The sequence below is a fragment of the Vicugna pacos genome, chromosome 17 (assembly GCF_048564905.1).
Source record: "Vicugna pacos chromosome 17, VicPac4, whole genome shotgun sequence".
NCBI lineage: Eukaryota > Metazoa > Chordata > Mammalia > Artiodactyla > Camelidae > Vicugna > Vicugna pacos.
This window is the reverse complement of record NC_133003.1, coordinates 18,340,426-18,358,002: the sequence shown is the minus strand read 5'-3', so window position 1 is coordinate 18,358,002 and position 17,577 is coordinate 18,340,426. Positions and strand designations below refer to the sequence as shown.

Here is a 17,577-nt window from a genome sequence, read left to right as displayed (position 1 = left end):
ATGGGCAGGGCCTCTGGATTCCCAGCAGTGAGCGGGCCCCATTACCTACGATCACAGGTGTGGCGTGTTAATCACTATTCCCCACCTGCCTCCAGCCCACGCAGCCATGGCATCAGCAACCCTCAGCCCTAGGATTCATCTCTAGAAACGCTACAGACCCTCTAAAGCAGCTGCCCCACTGAGTTTCTTTTCTCTCTTCTCTGCCTCTACCCTAGCCGTGCCCCCTGCCCCGACCAAGGACCCAGAGCATCTGAGGACGGCGGCTCACCACAGGCCAGGCTTGCCCTCCACCTCCCACTCCATCTTCACCACACCCCGTGTTATTCCCACTTTACAGATGGGGAAACTGAGGACTAGGGAGGTGCAGAATCAGACCCACATGGTCAGGTCCCCGAGCCCCGCGAGCAGATGAACCTCAGGTGTGCAGCCCCAGGATGGCAGGGCCACAGGTAAACACCAGAGAGGAATTTGCATGTCTGGCATCTCCTTTTGGGGGAAGAAGGCATGGAGAAACTTCAGATCTGTCCGCAACACATCAGGCGATAAAGAAAAAGAAAAGAGAATTTCATTCCCCAGTTGTCTCTTTCTGGCTTCTAAACCTGACAGTGTGGTGAGGCAGAGCGGGCTTCCACCCAGGCTGTGGGCCCAAGACCCCGTTTCCTCCCCTGCTGAGACTAACGGGCATCCAGGGCTCAGCCCAGCTCTTTGGCTGCCCCCACCCCCACACCCTTTCCCAACCAAACTTGGGTCCGCTCACGCACACGAAGGACAGCCAACTTACCGACCCTGGGTTGCGGTGAAGGAAAACACAGCGTTTACCACAAAGCAGCCAACGTGGGGCCAAGCAAGAACAGGCGGCTCGTTCGCCAACCCGAACACCCTGACGGCTCTCAGGAAAGGGTTTTTAAAGGCAAGATGAGGGAGATGGTCGTGGGGGTGTGTGATCAGCTCGTGCACAATCTGATTGGTTGATGCTGAGGTCACAGGGGTCAGTATTATCAGTCCTCAGGCCCAGCTGGTCTGGGGGCTGGGCTACGAGAGCCGGCAGTCAGTGCGCAGTTAACTCCTTCCACCTGGTGGGGGTTTCAGTCTACAAAACAGCTCCAGGATGTGGCTCAGAATATTATCTATAGCCCTCAAGGAGGAACTAAAGGTCCTTGACTTTCTTTTACAGCTAAGCTATTATTACTTTGTCTTGCTTGACTATTTTCCTTTGTTTCTGTATTTCTCTGATTAAATTGGCTCTTTGGAACTCGGGGAAGGCCTCTGAGGCTAAGGCTTTTCTACAAACAAGAGGCAGGGACATGGCGGGGAGGCCAGGGGTGTCTGTCCCTGGGAGGGCCCCACGGGCTCCTGCTTGGTTTTATCTACTGGTCCCCTTTCTGGCCACAGGAACAAAGCCACAGCCCAAGTGGTCTCCATAATTAATACAGAAGCCACAAAGAGCTGCCCACAACTCCTGAGACCAGAAGGGTCAGCCCAGACTGACCAGCTGCAAACCCGACCCCACCCTGAGGCAGGAGAGCACATCCTGGAGAAAACGGCGAGAGTGGAAAGCGGCCCTCTTACCCCAATACAGGAGGAGGCACGAAGGAGCTCCCGGCATCCCAGTCCAAGGCCTCCTGTGTTATGAGATTTTTCCCCTCGATGCTAAAATGCAAAGCACGTGCACCGAAAGAAAGAACCTCCACCTGTGTGCACACGTGCACACACCCATTTCCCTTATTTCTCACCGCTGTTACAATAAAAAATGTTGTGTTCCCTCAGCTTCAGAACCAACCCCCTCCTCTTTATCCAGAACTCAAGCTCATGGTCACAAAAGGGAGAGGGTCCAGTAAAATGCCCTGGGGGTGGCTCGGCTGCTATCGCCTTGCCCTACAGCAGCAACAGTGAGGCTGGAGCTGCGGTTCTCAGTCCTGGCTGCACGCTGGAATCACCAGGACCTGTGAAAGAAACCCGATGACGTCCGGCCCCAGAGATTCTGATGCAGTTGGTCTGGGGCGGCCTGAGCACCTGTATTTTCAGAGCCGCTCAAGTGATTCCAGGACGCAGCTAAGTCTGAGAACTGCTGGCTAAGAGTGACTCATACAAACCAGGCAGGGCCCCGCATGAGAGGGGCCTGGGATCACCCAGAAGGCAGGCCCACCCCCAGGGCGTCTGATCCAGTAGGTCTGGGTGTGGCCGAGAATTTGCCTCTCGAGCAGGTTTTCTGACACCGTGGGTACAGGGACCACACTTTGAGAACCGCTGGACAAGACCCCGCCAGTGTGGTCGGTGAGGGGAAGTGAGGCAAGATGCGGGGGCTGGCCCGGGGCTCCACAGATGAAGCCCATTCTCTGCTGAGCATGGAGCCGGTGATGGAAACGTGGGCTTCTTTGAGGACAGAATGGGCAGGGTGGTCACACCTCCTACAGGGCCGCCTGGAGTCTGGCACAGTGAGCTTGCACCAGAGGCTGTGTGTAAGGGCTTCGCTCCCAGCTTGCCGCCTTCCCTCCGACATGCTCCTCGGGGGCCTGTGGCTCCAGGCCAGGGGAGGACCCTCCGACAGACAGACCCGGGCCCACGGCTGCGTGGGGCTGGGAGCTGCACATCCCCAAGGGTCTGCCTAGCTCTCCTGCTGTGGGAGCCGGAGCCACCAAGGAAAGGTCATGGCTGGAAAAGGGATGTAGCAGGCCTGCCCACATTCTGACCCACTCCTGCTCTCTCATGTTGGGGCAGGCCAACCTGCCCAGCAGGGGACAGGGGTGGGTCAGGCTTTGGTGCCAGGAGGCAGGGAAGAGGGGTTCACATGTCCAAACCCAAAGAGATGTGGGATTAATGCACTGGAGACACTTGAACTCGAACCTCCCCCGTCAAATCAGCAAGTTCTTTCCATCACACCTGACTGCCCTTTTTGGCCTCAAGGCCTTTTGCCCTCCACACCTGAGTTTAGGTGAGAGTCAGCCACCAGAGAGGAACTCATAACCCCAAGAGTCAGATTCCTTCTTCAATGTCCCTCCATGAAAAGAGAAGCTGGGAGCCTGGAGGGTCTGACCTTGTTTGCCTGCAGCTGCTCAGAGTAGCCTTCCTTGCCTACAATGCAGCTTCTCAAGCCAGAGGCAAGCCTGCTGAACGATGCCCGCCAGGGGGTCATGGGGGCTCAGAGGCTGAGGAGCTGCAGGCATCGAATCATTTGGGGTACCTGGGTAAAGGTTATATGGGGAGTCTCACTATTCTGTTTCTGTAAATGAGATTATGCTGAAATAAAAAGGTCTTTTTGGGGGATAAGACAGGAAACAGTGCAGGGCTGAATGGCCACTGTTTGGAGTGAGAGGGTGATGGCCCTGGACACCCTCCAGAGGACAACCAGGACCAGCCGGCTGAGACAAGAGGCGCCCGGAGATTTCACCACCCCCACGCTGGCTGTGCCCCCCGATCTGCTCAGCTGCTTTCCTGTACTCACCGGGGGAGGTTCCAGCCCTGATGCCCCGTGCTCTCCCGGAGTTGGTCCCCAGCGGAGGGAACAAGCTCCTACTATGTGGTCCTGGATTAGACGTGATCCTGCCCTGGCTGCCAAGAGTGGAGCTTTGGAAAGCGGCATTGATTAGAAACAATAAAACCTCGGAACCTTCCATATCAGACCTAGGAAACCAGGAGCCAAGATGAGCCAATTTAAAAAAGCAAGAATTAATGCTGTCTTTTTTTTTTTTTAGATTCCACATATAAGTCTACAAATAGAAACAGACTCAGACATAGTAAACAAACCTATGGTTACAGGAGAAAGGGAGTGGGAAGGGATAAACTGGGAGTCTGAGATTTGCAGATAGTAACTATTACATATAAAATAGATAAATGACAAGTTTATATTGTATAGCACAGGGAACTATATTCAATATCTGGTAGTAACCTATAATGAAAAAGAATATGAAAACAAATATATGTATCTATATGTATGATTGAAACTTTGTGCTGTACACCAGAATTTGACACATTGTAAACTGACTATGCTTCAGTAAAATAAATAAAAATTACAGAGAAAGAAAATGGAGAATGACACCTGTTTGTCTCACACGTGACCCCAACACAGGGCCAGGCCCCATGACCTCACCCACATGTGGCAGGTCATGCTGGTTACTGTCAAGATCAACTGTAGAAGAGCTGGACTAACTTTGACGAACTTTATGGTTTTCTTTTTTTTCCCCTTCCAGTTAAGAAAGTTAGAGATGCTTGTAATTTTTAAAAACTTTGTTTTATATTTAGAATAATGCATCCACATGGTTCAAAATGTTAAAAGTACCCATAGCCTCTGTGATGTATCATAGCTGCCAGTTTCTTAGATTTTTCCAGAGATGTTAAATGCACTGAAAAGCAAGGATGTTTATGTATAATTTCCCTTCTTACACAAAAGGGAGCACATCAGTGTGTTCTGCACTTTGAGTCTTCCCATGAAATAATGTATGTTGGAGATATTGGAGATCTTTCCATCACCATGTGGAGACCCTGTCCATTCTTTTTCACAGCTGCATAGTATTCCATTTATGGTTGGCCCATAATTTATTTAATAAGCACCCTATCCACAGGCATTTGGGTTGCTTTCTTTTTGGGAAGGGTTAGGTAATTAGGTTTAATTATTTATTTACTGGAGACTGAACCCAGGACCTTGTGTATGCTAAGCACACTCTACCTCTGAGCCATACTCCCCGCCAAGATTGCTTTCAATATCTATTACCATCAGTGCTGCAAATAATAAGCTTGTACGTAGATCACGTATCTGAATGTGCATTTACCTACAGGAAGAATTGAATGCCCTGCAGTGGAAATGTTGGGCCAAAGAGCTTAAATATTTGTAATTTTCATAGATATTAATGCTCTGCTCTCCACAGGGGCATCTGCCATTTTAAAAAATGATGTTAATTCTCTTGAAAGGAGCCAGCCTGGTGTGGCAGCTTAAGTCCCAGACCAGAGGTCAGCGGGTATGAGACGGAGCCCTAGCCCTGCGGTAACGCCATTATGTGTCTTTGGGAAACTCAGTTCTTCACTTGTGAGGTGAAGGAACTGAACACAGTGCCCAGCACCTGGCAGTCACCTCTGCGGGCTTAGGGAGAGGCAGAGAGCTACCCTGGCCACTTGGAATAGTTGAGAACCAGGTCAGGCTTCTGCTACACTGAAGACGAGCAACTCAGCCCTGCATTTTCAGGTAGAATAAAGTCAATCAAGCCCTGAAGAGCTGAGCACATGGCACTTAGGAAAAGCCTTGGCTGGACTCCGTTTGTAGGGAGACCCTGGCCCTGCTGGGGTATGCTTACTTTTCTCTATAGTTCCTTTTCCACTATCAGAATTTAGCACCACGTGCATGAATTACCTATTTAAAAGTTAATTTCACTGTTTAAAATAGAGAGGAAGGGAAACCTTCCAGAAAGCACCCTGGTGGAGAGGGAGAAGGGCTGGGTTTTTGTTACTTCACTTCCATGGGTCTCCTCCATCTCCTTTGAACCAGTGAGGGGCTTGAACTTGATGAGTTTTCTCCAGTGACTTCCAAGCTAGAAAATCCAGGGGACCAGAGGGAGTGTAACAGCATCCAAAGGGAACAGAATCTGGGGTCAGACAGAACAGGGTCTAAGTCCTGATTCCCTCTACAGACCTGCTGTGTGACCTTGGGCAAGTTACTTAACCTCTCTTAGCCTCTGTCTTGTCGGCAAAATGGAGATAAAAACACCCCAGTCACAGATCTGTTGGGGGTGTAGGAGGTCACGTGTCTAGATCAGGTTCCATGGTGCCAGGCTCAGTAAGGGGTGCTATGATCAGGTGAAGGCAACTCTAAATTCGCTACAAGATTTGAGCTCCGTAGGGGACCTCAGAGAAGGTGTTCATCCCAACACCCTCATTTTACAGATGTGAGAACTGCAGCCGAGAGAGGGTGGGACATACTGGGTGTCAGCAGAGGAACCCGGTGAGCTCGCCTTCTCTCCTCCTACCCAGAACTTCCAGGCCTCGGAAGACGCAGCTCTTATTCAGTTCCTGCACGATGTCATTTTATACATCAGCTGGTCCTAAAGAGCTGATGACGCTCCTGTTTCCTGCCTGGGCATGGCTGACACCCAGACCAGCTGGTCACAGGCCACTGGACAGTGAGGCCCCAGTACTGCAGCCACCAAATCACACGAGGGCCTGGCCTTCCCAAGTGATGGGTCCTGGCCAAGCCCTGGGATGTCCAGGTCAGGGACCTCCCACTCAAGACCATCTGAGAGTCACAAAGTGATAGAGCAGGCAAGCCTCAAGCCCCACTATGGAACAGGAAGTTAGAATGCAAACTCTCCTAGAAAAGTAAGCATGGACCGTACTTCACATTAACCCACATTAACCCAGATAATGGGATGAGATGGAGAAAGAGAAAGGAAGGCAGGGAAGAAGGGCTTGAAAACAACACGGGGCTGGGGTAGGGCAGACAGGAACACATTCAAAGTGAAACTCACAGGGGACTCTGATTGTATAGCCATGAATGGAATCTTCTCGTTTCTGTGTCCCCAGCCCACAGCCTGGCACATGTCAGGGCTTCATAGATGAACAAACGCATGAATAAATGAATTAGTGAGCAGCTCGGAGAGCTGGTTTTTCATGAAGATGACGTGTGAGGAAGGGCTCAGGCTCTGCACCACGGATCTCAGTGGCTGGTGCCTGTGGGCAGGAGTGCCTTTCAGAGGTTGGAGAAGACCAAGTCTTCCTCTTCCAAGGGAAGCTGGGAGTCTGTCTTGGAAGGAAAGCCTGATCAGCGTTGCTTCTGGGGATTCAAACCTGCTCCTCGACTGAGCTCTGTACCCACCTCCCAATTCTGAAGAAGAGAGGTGAGGCCCTGTCAGCGTTCGAGGCACTGCAGGACACCAAGAGACATTTAATTTTGATAGATTTCCCCCGTTTTTTTGTGGAGACAAGGAAGAGTGAGTAAAATTGCATGCACAGATCTGCACGAGCAAAATTTTGTCTTCTTGCATCTGCAGAGATAAGTTCATCTCTAATCTGACTCTCAGCTGACAAGTTGACACAGAAACCGGTACACAGATATTCTTAACAGCATTACTCGTAACACCAAAAAAGTGGAAACAACCCGTATGTCTGGCACAAGATGAATGGATAAACTGTGGTACAACCACACAATGGAATATTATTCAGTCATAAAAGGAATAAAGACTGATACATGTTACAACCTTTAAAATTTTATGCTAACAAAAATTGTTTTTAGTTTAAAAAAAAGAAATAAGTAAAATTTTAAAACAAACAAAATAGCAACACTGACCTATCAGGCCACTGGCTGTCGAACCTGAAAGTCAAACTGGCAGCTCCAGAGCAAAGTTCAATCTGTCATCCAGGGTGCACAGCAGAAAGACAAGTACAGATTCACAGTTCATTCTCTTATCAAATGCACATCAAATGCACCTCTGAAATGAGGAAAGAGACACAGCGAACGCATCCCCACGTTCGTAGGTAACTGGAGAGACGGTCTCACTCTGCTTTTTGAAAAATGACTAATCTTCCTCTTAGAGAAGCATCTCTGCGTATCCCGCCGTCCCCCGTAGGCACATCTGTTGAACTGAGAGTGAGAGGGTCTTAGGTCAGCACCAACCACCTTTAACTACTCAGCAGGCGTCTGGGTGGGGGCTGGGTCCCTCAGGACAATGTCTGCTCCCAGGTGGACTCCTACCCGCCCTCCTGTCATGAACTACTCAGGGACCCAACCACCCGCTCTCAATAGCCTTCATGTCCGGCCTTGGCCGGGTGCCTGAGCCACCTGTGTGAACACACCCTGCAGAGCCCTGAGTGGCCTTCATCTTCCCCACTGGTAGGATGATGGGGTCAGGCTAGATTAGGGAAACCTGAAGAGTGCTCCAGGGAGCATCAGGGATCCTCAGGGGGTGGGAGGTGGTAAGTGAAAGGAGGGCTCTGAGACTACTAGACACTGTAAACAGGCTCCTCTTGCACAGGATCACTCTGGGGCTTTAATGTGCTGATGTGGGAAGCAGGACAGTTACAGGGATTAAGAGCTGAACCCTGGGGTCAGAAACTTGGGCTGACACTGTGATTCTGACATTTGTTAGCTGTGTGAGCTTGGGCAAACTACTCAACCTCTCTGAGCCTTAGTTTCCTCACCTCTAAAATGGGATAACAAGAGTGCCTCCCTCACAATGGAGTGCGGCTGGGAGGCTTCAATGTCAAAGCCAGGCTAATCAATTTCCATTCTGTGAATCACAGCTTTGCCTTTGCCCCTGTGGGAGCCCAGAAAGAGAAGCAAATTAAGCCCTGGGGATATTGAAGGAAGAAAAGGAGTTTTCCAGAGAGAGGTGAAGGGGAAGATAATCCAAGGCAAAGGAAATAGCAAGCACAAAAGCATGGGGACAGAAGTGGATGTGGCAGACTTGAGAACTGTTGAGACATAGATGTTTGGGTGACTCCAGCGTGGTGGGTATGGGGTGTTAAGGAGGCAGCAAAGGAGAAGCTGGACAGATAGGCTAGGGCCACAGCCCAATCACTAGGAGCCACGGAACAGCTATGCAGCTGTGCACCGAGTAACAGAGAAGAGCTGTGAAGGTGCTATGTGCACGGGAGGGGCCAGTCTTGGCGTGATCCTTCTCTCCCCAAGATCAACGGCTACGAAGTCCCTCCCTACTGCAGGGAACGATGGAGAAGACCTGGGGCCGCAGCCAGGCTCAGGAAAGGGGAGAGGGCTCTCAGTCAGCCAGGGGAGCCCCAGGGAACGGGAGAAGGTGAGCATCGCACTTGAAGCTACACATGGGGAGTGGGTGTGGGCAGAGCACAGAGTGTTTTCAACTAGGAACTACATTCACGTGGTGTAAGATACAAAAAAGTGACAGGACCAAGGACAGAAGAGGCACAAAGGTAAAGTGAGGGGGTGGGAGCAATCTTGGGGCCAGTCTCCTTTCCTGGTAAGTAAAATAAAACCAGGTCCCCAAAGTGAGGTCAAGCTTTTCTCCCTGAACACCAAGAGAATGGACAGATGCTCCTGAATGTGAAGGGCACCAGCCAGTGAGGTCAGGAAGGAAGCACGCAGGCAGGAAGCACGCAGGCAGGCAGTGGGGCCTGGAAGCAGGGGGCAGGGGGTGGTTTCAACTCCCCTCCTGGAACTGCAGCTCACCCTGGCTGCTCTCCCTTCCAACCAAAAAATTAGGAAAGGAAAAAAGGTAGGAAAAAATTAAAATTCAACACCTGGTAGGTTTTTTTTTCTTTCACATCTGGTAGTTTTAACTTATATAAAAAAGTATTTATTAATCCAGTTTTCTTTCTCCTGTGATAATTCAGAAGCATGAATCAGATAGCCTGACACATCAGTGTGAGGCTGTTGAGAGCCCCACCAGTCACCGATTCCAAAAATGTGACTGGTCTTTGTTTGGCAACAGGCCTGCAGGTACAACATGGTTTCAAGTCCCTGTACAAAGCACACAACCCTAAGGTCTCCTGCATCTGCTAAGGCTCACTGGGTGGGCCCGGGGGCATGAGAATCAAAAGCACCATGTAGATGTATGGAGAAGGCTTCAAGCAGAACACCCCTGCGGGTGTGGTTCCCCTCACAGACGTCAGGGCTGTCCAGCCACAAGGTTGCCCAGTCACAGGCCTCCCTCCTGTGGAAGCATCTCCCTCCGGCTGAGAGTTGGAAGCTGCGCATCCAGATCGCCTTGACAAGCAGTCCCCACTCACCAACCTGAGCCTGAGTCGCTGCCATGTCTTTCCAGCTGGTCCGTCCAGCCTGCTGATGCTACTGCTGCTTGTGTGGAAGGGGATTCCTGGTTGGTGGGAGCTCCCTGTGGATCAGGGTGAGTCCGCAGAGGATGAGGAACACTCCTCCCCACCACAAGACCTTCTGGCACTCTCCATACAACACAAAGCCCAGGAAGGCCTGTGGGACAGAGACAGCTGTGAGGCCGGGTGGGCCCGTGCCCGAAGAACTCGACCACAGTGGGTGGGCACCAGCTGACTCCTCTGTGGCTGGCTGCCCTCACAGGGCAGGAGGACAGGTCTGGAGCTGGAAGCTTGGTGCTTAAAGCCAATCTGTTACCTTGCGCAAGTCTCACCTGCACAAGTGGGGAGGGTACCTTCCTCATAGCATCAGACTCCAGCAAAGGGCACAAGAAAGCCCAGAAGAGGCCAGCACTAGGCCCAGCACACAGCCGGCCCCCCAAGTCCTCCCTGCCTCGACTGCAGGCCTGACTGGGCCAGGCCCCATTTGGGAGGGAAGAACCTCGACCCTCCACGTCTCACATCTGAGCTCACAGACCCCTAGAAGACAGCTGGGTTGCAAAGAGGCTTCAGAATGAGGGCTCCCACCTGGAAGGACAGCAAGCATAGAGGCTTTTTACAGTTGGACTTCATCCCATTTACCTTGAGAATTCCTCCAAGTTTGAAAGATTAGAGGAGCAGCCACCAGGGGAAAAGCCACAGCCCAACCTCTGCTTCAGTTCCTGCCCCTTCTGCAATCTGGGAGAGCAGGGGTTGCTTAAGGATGACCCACCCAGAACCCTCCCAGAACCCAAGTCTGGACACAGGAACCATATGCTCAGGCTACTCACCGAACTGAGGATATTTGAAAAAGTCACCGTGACAGATGCAATGGCCGAAGACATGGAGAAACTGAGGCCTCGGCTAAAGAATGTCCACATCAGAGAATTGGTGGTAGCCATCGCAATAACGCCTAGGATGCAGAAGCCCATGTGCGCCTGCAGGAGAAAGCGTCACTGCAGCCACAGCCAGCCCCGAGCAGCAAACCTCAGGTCATGGTTACTGGCAGCCAGGCCCCTATCCTGCCAAAGCCTGAGGGTCCTCAGAGCTTTCCCGCACAGGACTTCACCCGTGGTGGACAGCACACCCATATTGCAGTGGAACAAACTCAGAGAAGACCGTTATTTGACCATCTTGCTGACCACACAACCTTGGGCAGAACTAAAGTGCTAACCCATAACCAGTTATTTTCTATTGTCCCTTATTGGTCCCAAGTGACCAACGCTTGAAGTTCATTCCCAGAGGACCAGGTAGTTATTACTCAGTATGGGGTATGAGTAAATCAGGGGCAGAGTCCTCACTTCCCAGGAGCAGGTAAAGCACAAATTAGTCACATCTCCCCAATCCTGTACAGATGACACCCACTCAGGCCAGTCCCAGTGGGCATTCTTGAACTTTTACCCTGTGCCAGGCCCTGTGCTAAGTGTTTTAAGTATCTTCTCATTTATTCCTTAACTTCATTTCACAGATAAAGAACCTGAGACCATTAAGTAACTTGCCTCAAGTGCCACACCTGGGGGAGCCACCAGGATTGAAGCCCAGGCAGTGTGGCTCCATGCTCTGAACCAGGACGCAGCCGTGTGGACGAAAACCACCACCTGAGACTATAGGACTGGTGATCCCAAGCAGCACTTGGAGAGCTTGCAGATTTCTTTTTTCTTTTTTTGTTTAAAAAGGAGAGCCTTGAGGGAAGAGAGGGTCTTTAGAAGCCTCCTACACAAAGGATATGCAGACCCTTTGCTTGGTTTTGAGTTATAAACCCGCCCGCAGACAGAGCTGCTTCCTCTAGGGATGGTGCCCACTCTAAACCTCACACTCATTTCTCCTAACAGTTTTCCAGCAGCTAAATATACAGTATCCTAAGGAAGGCGTGTCTTCGTATAATTTACACAGAAACCTTGTATGTGCCAGTGGCAGCCTACTTAAATAAAGCGTTGTGAAGGTCTGGTTGCACAATTGACAAGACTACAAAACCTCGTGGCTCACAGTCACCCTTACTTTGGACCACTTACTCCAAGAACTACACCCAACAGGATATCAACCTCAAGCACGGCAGCTCCCACTGGATTAGCTCTAGGCTTAAACCTAAAGAATCAACCGGTCCACTGTCCAGGTTAGGACCTAATCCTGGGCTGCAAATGCAATGAAACCTCTTCAACAAGCAGAAGCTGGGCTATGATCCGGGATGGCAGAGGCAAAAAGGTACACCTTAGCAGACGTGAGGTGGCAGTTTAGGAGTTCTCAGCATTAAGGGAATGTCCAGAACGTTTCCCTCAGTCTCCCCTTATACCTACGATATCCCAAATTCCCAAGTTTCCTGGAAGCAGGATAGATCAGTCAAAACACCGTCAATTACGGAGTAAAGAGACGGGCAACAGGCCTGTGACCTTAAGCGTCATGTGGAGAGAGATATTCAGGCACAAAGGGTTTTAAATGAGGGGTAGAGAGTGGATGTAGGAGGTGTGCGTCTTCCCGAGAGCGAACTAGCCCAGTCGGAGGATAGATTCTAGGTCCCTGGTAAGGGAAGAGGCCTCGGTCCCCGACGTCCCTTACTACCTACACTGGACGAGGGTTGGGCGTGACTTCCAGTCCAGGGATACTCTGCTGCCCTCGCAGGCTGTAGTGCCCGGCTGCGGACCCGGCCGAACAAATCGGCGGGGTTGAGGCGGCCGCCGGGACCCCCCGCCCCGCCCCGGGGCCCCACTGGCCTGTAGCGCCCCTCCTCCACCCAGCCCCACCCACAGTAGCAGCGCCCCGGGCTCGACCTCGCTGCCGAAGGCCAGCTTGGCGGAGGCTGCGGCCAGGGCCCCGAACGCGCCGGCACACAGGCAGTTGAACACGCCCCAGAAGCGGCGCCTCATCGCACCGGCCTGGAGGTGCGGGGGAAATGCGGCGGAAGGGTCGGGGTAGGCGGCCGCGCACACTGTGCCGCCTGAAGCGTGCGGCCTTTCGGCCATGTTGCCCGCCGCCACCTCTGCGCGCCCGCCGCGCCGAGCGCACTCCGCGATTGGACGGCGGCCTTACGTGACGCGACGCTCACGCAAGTGGAGGGGCCAACGGAAGCTCCGCGAGGGCCTCGAGGGGCGGGGCTGCCGACCGACCCACGCGCCGCCTTCTCCCGCCGTGTTGGGTTGTGGCTTACGCGGGAGCGCTCCCGGGCTGAAGTCCAAGGCTGCTTGTGCTACTGTGGTTGCTGCTGTAGCAAAACTCTCCGTGGCCTAAAAGTTTCAATCCTTGTCACTCGGCGTGGTCCAGCGTTGGCTTTCCCCTGGGAATTTGTTTAAAATGCTGAATCCCACGCTCCACCCAACAGCCATTGAATCAGAATCTTCATTTTAACAAGACCACCTCCCACCTTTTTCGTTGCTGGCTCTTGGGGATTTACTAGTATTCCTTGAGTTCATGCATTAATTTTTAAGTATTTCTCTTCAGCTTCAGGTATAATTACAAACCATAAAGTTAACGCATTTTGAATTTAGTTTAATTTTTAAACTTAAGTTGTGCCACCATCCCCACAAACCAGTTTTAAAAAACATCTCTAGCACATCAAAAAGTTCCCTTGTGCCCACATAATCATTCCCACTCCCATCCCCAAGCAACCAATGATTTGCTTTCTGTCTCTTATAATTTTGCCTTTTCTGACCATTTCACATAAATGGAATCACACAGTATGTGATCTTTTGGGTCTGGCTTCTATCACTTGTCATGTTTTTTCCTGAGGTTCATCCATGCTATAGCATGTATCAGTTTGTCTCTTTTTTTTATTGCTGAGTAGTATTCTATTATATGTAAAAAGTGTTCAATATCATTAGTCGTTAAGAAAATGTGATATACCACTACCCACCCACTAGGATGACTAGAGTAAAAACCTGACAATAACAAGTGCTAGTGAGGATGTGGAGAAACTGGAACACACTCCTGATGGCAACATACAACAATGCAGCCAGGTGGTGCTTTTGGAAAACAGTTAGGCAGTATCTTAAAAATTAATCACATGCTCCCCAGATGACCTGGCAGTTCAACCCTGGGTGTCTACTCAAGAGATGTGAAACATACTGCCATGCCCAAACTTACACAGAAGCATTTACAAGCAGCATCATTCATCGTAACTCCAGTTTGCCAACAGTTCAAATGTCCATCAAACGGTGAGTAAATAAAATGTGGCACGTCCATGCAAAGGAATATTACGGGCAATGAAAAGGACTGAAGTGCTGATAGACAGAAGTTCCTCGAGGGCAGGGTTTGTTGCCTTGTTCACTGATGACAGGGCCTGGCATATGGCAGTTGCTCCATAAGTAATATGTTGAATGAACAAGTGAATGAACATTGTAAATCCTTTTATTAAACTTGTAAACTGTTTATTTTAAAAAGATTGTATTACATTTTGAAAAATGGTGATATTTACAGTCATAAAAAAGGGTCATGAGAACACTTCAAGTAGGAATACAAAAATAATCTATATTAACAAGTTTGCTTTTCATGCTGGCTGCACAGTCATCAATCTCACTGCAAGTCTGGGAACCACCGTGCACTGTCAGAGCTTGTGATGTAAGACTCAGAGGAGATTGTGGCAGCATCTAAGGGGAAAACGATCTGGCCAACATCCACTGTAGACCTCAGCTACAAGCTTTTATTCTAAAAAGGCAAAAGTTTTCCCGGTATCCACAGTCGGTTTAAAGTTTTAAAATGGGGTGGTAACCTCCAACAGCAGATCACCAACAGTCGCAGGTGTGTGTGGATGTGGGAGTGTTCATCAGAAACTTCAGGGTCAGCCCCCGCACCGCACACACAGTTAATAGTCCTGGTCCTTAATCCAGCTCTACTAAGTAGGCAAGGGGAAGTCTTACTCTTATAAGAGAGAAAAGTCTCCAAACAAGGTAAATAGTTGACCGGGATCCTTACGATTCATTCTTTTTCTTTTCTTTTAAAAATACGTTTTCGGCACGCAACTTTTCTGACTCCTGGTAAGTAATTTTTAAGGAAATGAAAAGAAAAAAAAGTTAAGGCTCTGATTCTTACAGGAGGAGCTATTCTTGGCATTCGTCAAGTTTAAGTTTCAAATTAAGCCTACAATTTTCCATCTGTAAACTACTTGACATTAAGAATCTCATGTGTATGATAATGGATTGAATTATGCTTGGAATAGCAATGACTGAATTTTTTTTTTAAATTAAGGAAGTTCCCCGAAGAAAGCAGGTAGTAAGTGATTCAATAATTAAATTACGTTTTAAGTAATCATTTAAAAACCAAAATGGGTTTATTCAGAATTATTTTCAGTTTACCTCAGCAAGCCTGACGTTTTCCTTCTTCAGCCGCACTACGTACTGAATCTTCTGATGTAGATTTTGGTGACCTACCAGTTTTCCATTTTCCTCTGCGAGACACTCCACCTGCTTCCTTAACATTTCCACCTCCTGCAGGTAAATCAATCCAGGAAAGGGAAAATGAGCTGTTTTTAATCTTTCTTTTAAAATAACATTATTTCATGCCTTCCAAGAGCACAGGGAGTGAGGGACAGAGCCCAGGTTCCCAGCTCCCGAGACCACATGTCTCTGTGCACAGGAGAGCAACCCTGAACCACACGATGCCCAGCCACAGCCAGGAGGCTCGTGCTGATGGGCTCTGTTACTTCCCATGTCCTAAGTCCATGAAAAAACCAACACACAAGTGCACCTGGCATGTTCTCTCCTTTTCTTCATATAGTTCTTCCAGCTTTGATCTCAGTTGTTCCTTTTCTTGGAACGCTTTAGACTCCAACATCCTGACCCGTTCGACTTCCTCAGTGACCGTAAGGTAGTCTGTCTCTTTCTTCTCAAGGGCACTCTGGAGCTGTTCTAGGCTGTAACAGTAACTGTCGTGTTATGGTATTCCAAAGGAACGTTAAGTACAAAACAGCAGTCAAATCATACATCTGTTACCCGAGCCCAGAATTCTGATTTCAAAGTCTCACTAACATTCAGCACCACCCGCCCCTGCTGACCACATAGGAAAACAGCAAGAGCTGCAGATACATTTCTTTATGATTGTTTTACCCCAAACCTTCATTTTGGGAAGCTCAGCAAGTGAAATTTTAAATAGAAATTTTAGATTCAGTCCTTGGAGCAAATTGTTATTTAAGTATTATAGTCTGCCTGGTTTATTCAGTGCCCCATATCTTGGAGTAATTTCTGGTTTCAAAAAAACTGGTTCTCAGACAGTGGGACACTAGTCATTTCTTCAAGGATGTGCTTGCTATTTAAAATTTATACATTTTAGGTAACTATCAATTGAGAAGAAACATAAAAAAAGGGTTACCATAGAATTATACAGAATTTCACTGATTTTATAAAACTGTCCAAATCCTATAAGCTTCCCAAAAGAAACAAATGCTTTTTATTTATTTTACAATACAAATAGAAGAGAATGCTGATGATTTAAATGATGTAATACACAGTTTAATATACCATTTAAGGCCAGTAATTTCTAAGGCAGTGCTTTCAGACTACGTTCCATGGAACCTCAGAAGGACAGTGTGGGGATGAGGGCCCTGATGTTCTCCCAATTCACCTGGAGCTGTTCTGTATTTGTCTTATGTATTTTGCTTTAGTTTGATGAAAAGACTTTGTGGCATGGCAGAGCCTGCAGCTGCATACTAACAGCCAATCCTCTGCTTTTTATAGAAATTCATTTTATTTGGGGGAGAAGGAAGGGAGAGAAGCACACCCAGTTCCCCAAGATTAGTAAATAATAACTGGTCTAGGCTGAGCATGGTTACCTCTACCCGGCTGCCAGACATTGGTTTTCTCAGCTTGCCCTACAGCTGTGCGAATTCTGGCCGAGACACTGCAACTTGGGGGTTTCTGGGAGTTTTTTCCCCTGACAAAAGAAAGCCCTTTTGAACTGACTACACTGCAAGCTGTGATCCCCGTTTATGTTGTTTGGAGCTGCAGCAGCCATCTTGTAGCCAAGAGGCCACAAGCAAGAGTACCAAAAGCAGAATGGGAAGGGTCTGGGTCAACGATGGCATCACGAGTCAGTGCACCTCCAGACCTCTTGTTATTATGAAATTAAACATCTGCCTACACCACTATTAGCTTGGTATTCAGTTCTTTGTAAAGCATCTTCCCATATACATACTGGATAACACAACATTTAAAATTGCTGCTGTAGGCTGGGAGTGATAAAACTGTGTGCCATTTTTGGGAGGTGCTTCCCTTGCCCACAGTGTGGGCTCCTGTATGTTTCAGGGACAGTGTGTCACTGGGGACTCTTGGTTACTAGATTTTGAAATAAATTACATGCCAGCTTAGATAGCTTTTATCCTTTTTGCTAGAAGGTCTGAAATGGATGTTATTTCTAAAATAGCTATAATTCTAAAACTATACAGCTGGATTCTCATAGATCCTGTAATAAGTGATCCAGATTTCTGTCCTAGTCTTCTAACTGGCTAGGGCTCCCGTCCCCAACTGCTCGTATGTACATGAGAATGCTGAATGAAGCTCTGTTCAACATCTATATTCTTTGATTCTATCAAGCAAATGACTCATAACTGAGTGACAGATCTTTCATAAGTAAGGTAGTCTTTGTTAACTGTCATGAAAGAATTTCTGATGGCAGATTACTATGTAGTTTTTGGCATATTAACTTGGATGGAGTTCAAATAACTGAATGACAGTATTGTTAACAAAACTCCTTCCATTGTCATTTACTATGTAAGATTTCTCAACACTTATATCTATAAAAACAAAAAACAGGAATAGAATTGATACTGAATACTACGTCAATCCCAAATTAAGTGTAACAGAATGAGCTAATTGAAAAAAAAGCATTAAGATA

At 48.8% G+C, this 17,577-nt stretch overlaps 2 protein-coding genes across 5 annotated transcripts in view; both read right to left on the bottom strand.

Annotated features, from left to right (window-relative positions):
• Positions 1-6,939: 6,939 nt before the first annotated feature.
• Positions 6,940-12,743, bottom strand: TMEM42 (transmembrane protein 42). Of its 4 annotated transcripts, XM_072941112.1 has the most exons (5): positions 12,528-12,743; positions 10,554-10,700; positions 9,689-9,883; positions 8,122-8,237; positions 7,447-7,564 (listed from the first exon to the last, which is right to left on the bottom strand). In XM_072941112.1, the coding sequence occupies exons 1-3, from the start codon at positions 12,717-12,719 to the stop codon at positions 9,743-9,745; spliced, it is 480 nt and encodes a 159-aa protein (XP_072797213.1). In that variant the 5' UTR covers positions 12,720-12,743; the 3' UTR covers positions 7,447-7,564; positions 8,122-8,237; positions 9,689-9,742. The 4 variants fall into 4 exon arrangements, with proteins under 4 accessions (XP_072797211.1, XP_072797212.1, XP_072797213.1 ...); XM_072941111.1 differs by lacking the exon at positions 8,122-8,237 and having other exon boundaries at positions 7,429-7,564; XM_072941113.1 differs by lacking the exons at positions 7,447-7,564; positions 8,122-8,237 and adding an exon at positions 10,366-10,461 and having other exon boundaries at positions 9,748-9,883.
• Positions 12,744-14,372: 1,629 nt separating this feature from the next.
• Positions 14,373-17,577, bottom strand: part of KIF15 (kinesin family member 15) — a 59,435-nt gene continuing 56,230 nt past the window's right edge. The window contains exons 33-35 of the mRNA XM_006200706.4: positions 15,436-15,601; positions 15,045-15,176; positions 14,373-14,723 (exon numbers count right to left, since the gene is read on the bottom strand). Of these exons, the coding sequence (XP_006200768.1) occupies positions 14,661-14,723; positions 15,045-15,176; positions 15,436-15,601 (361 nt within the window). The 3' untranslated portion in view covers positions 14,373-14,660. The remainder of the gene's footprint in view (positions 14,724-15,044; positions 15,177-15,435; positions 15,602-17,577) is intronic.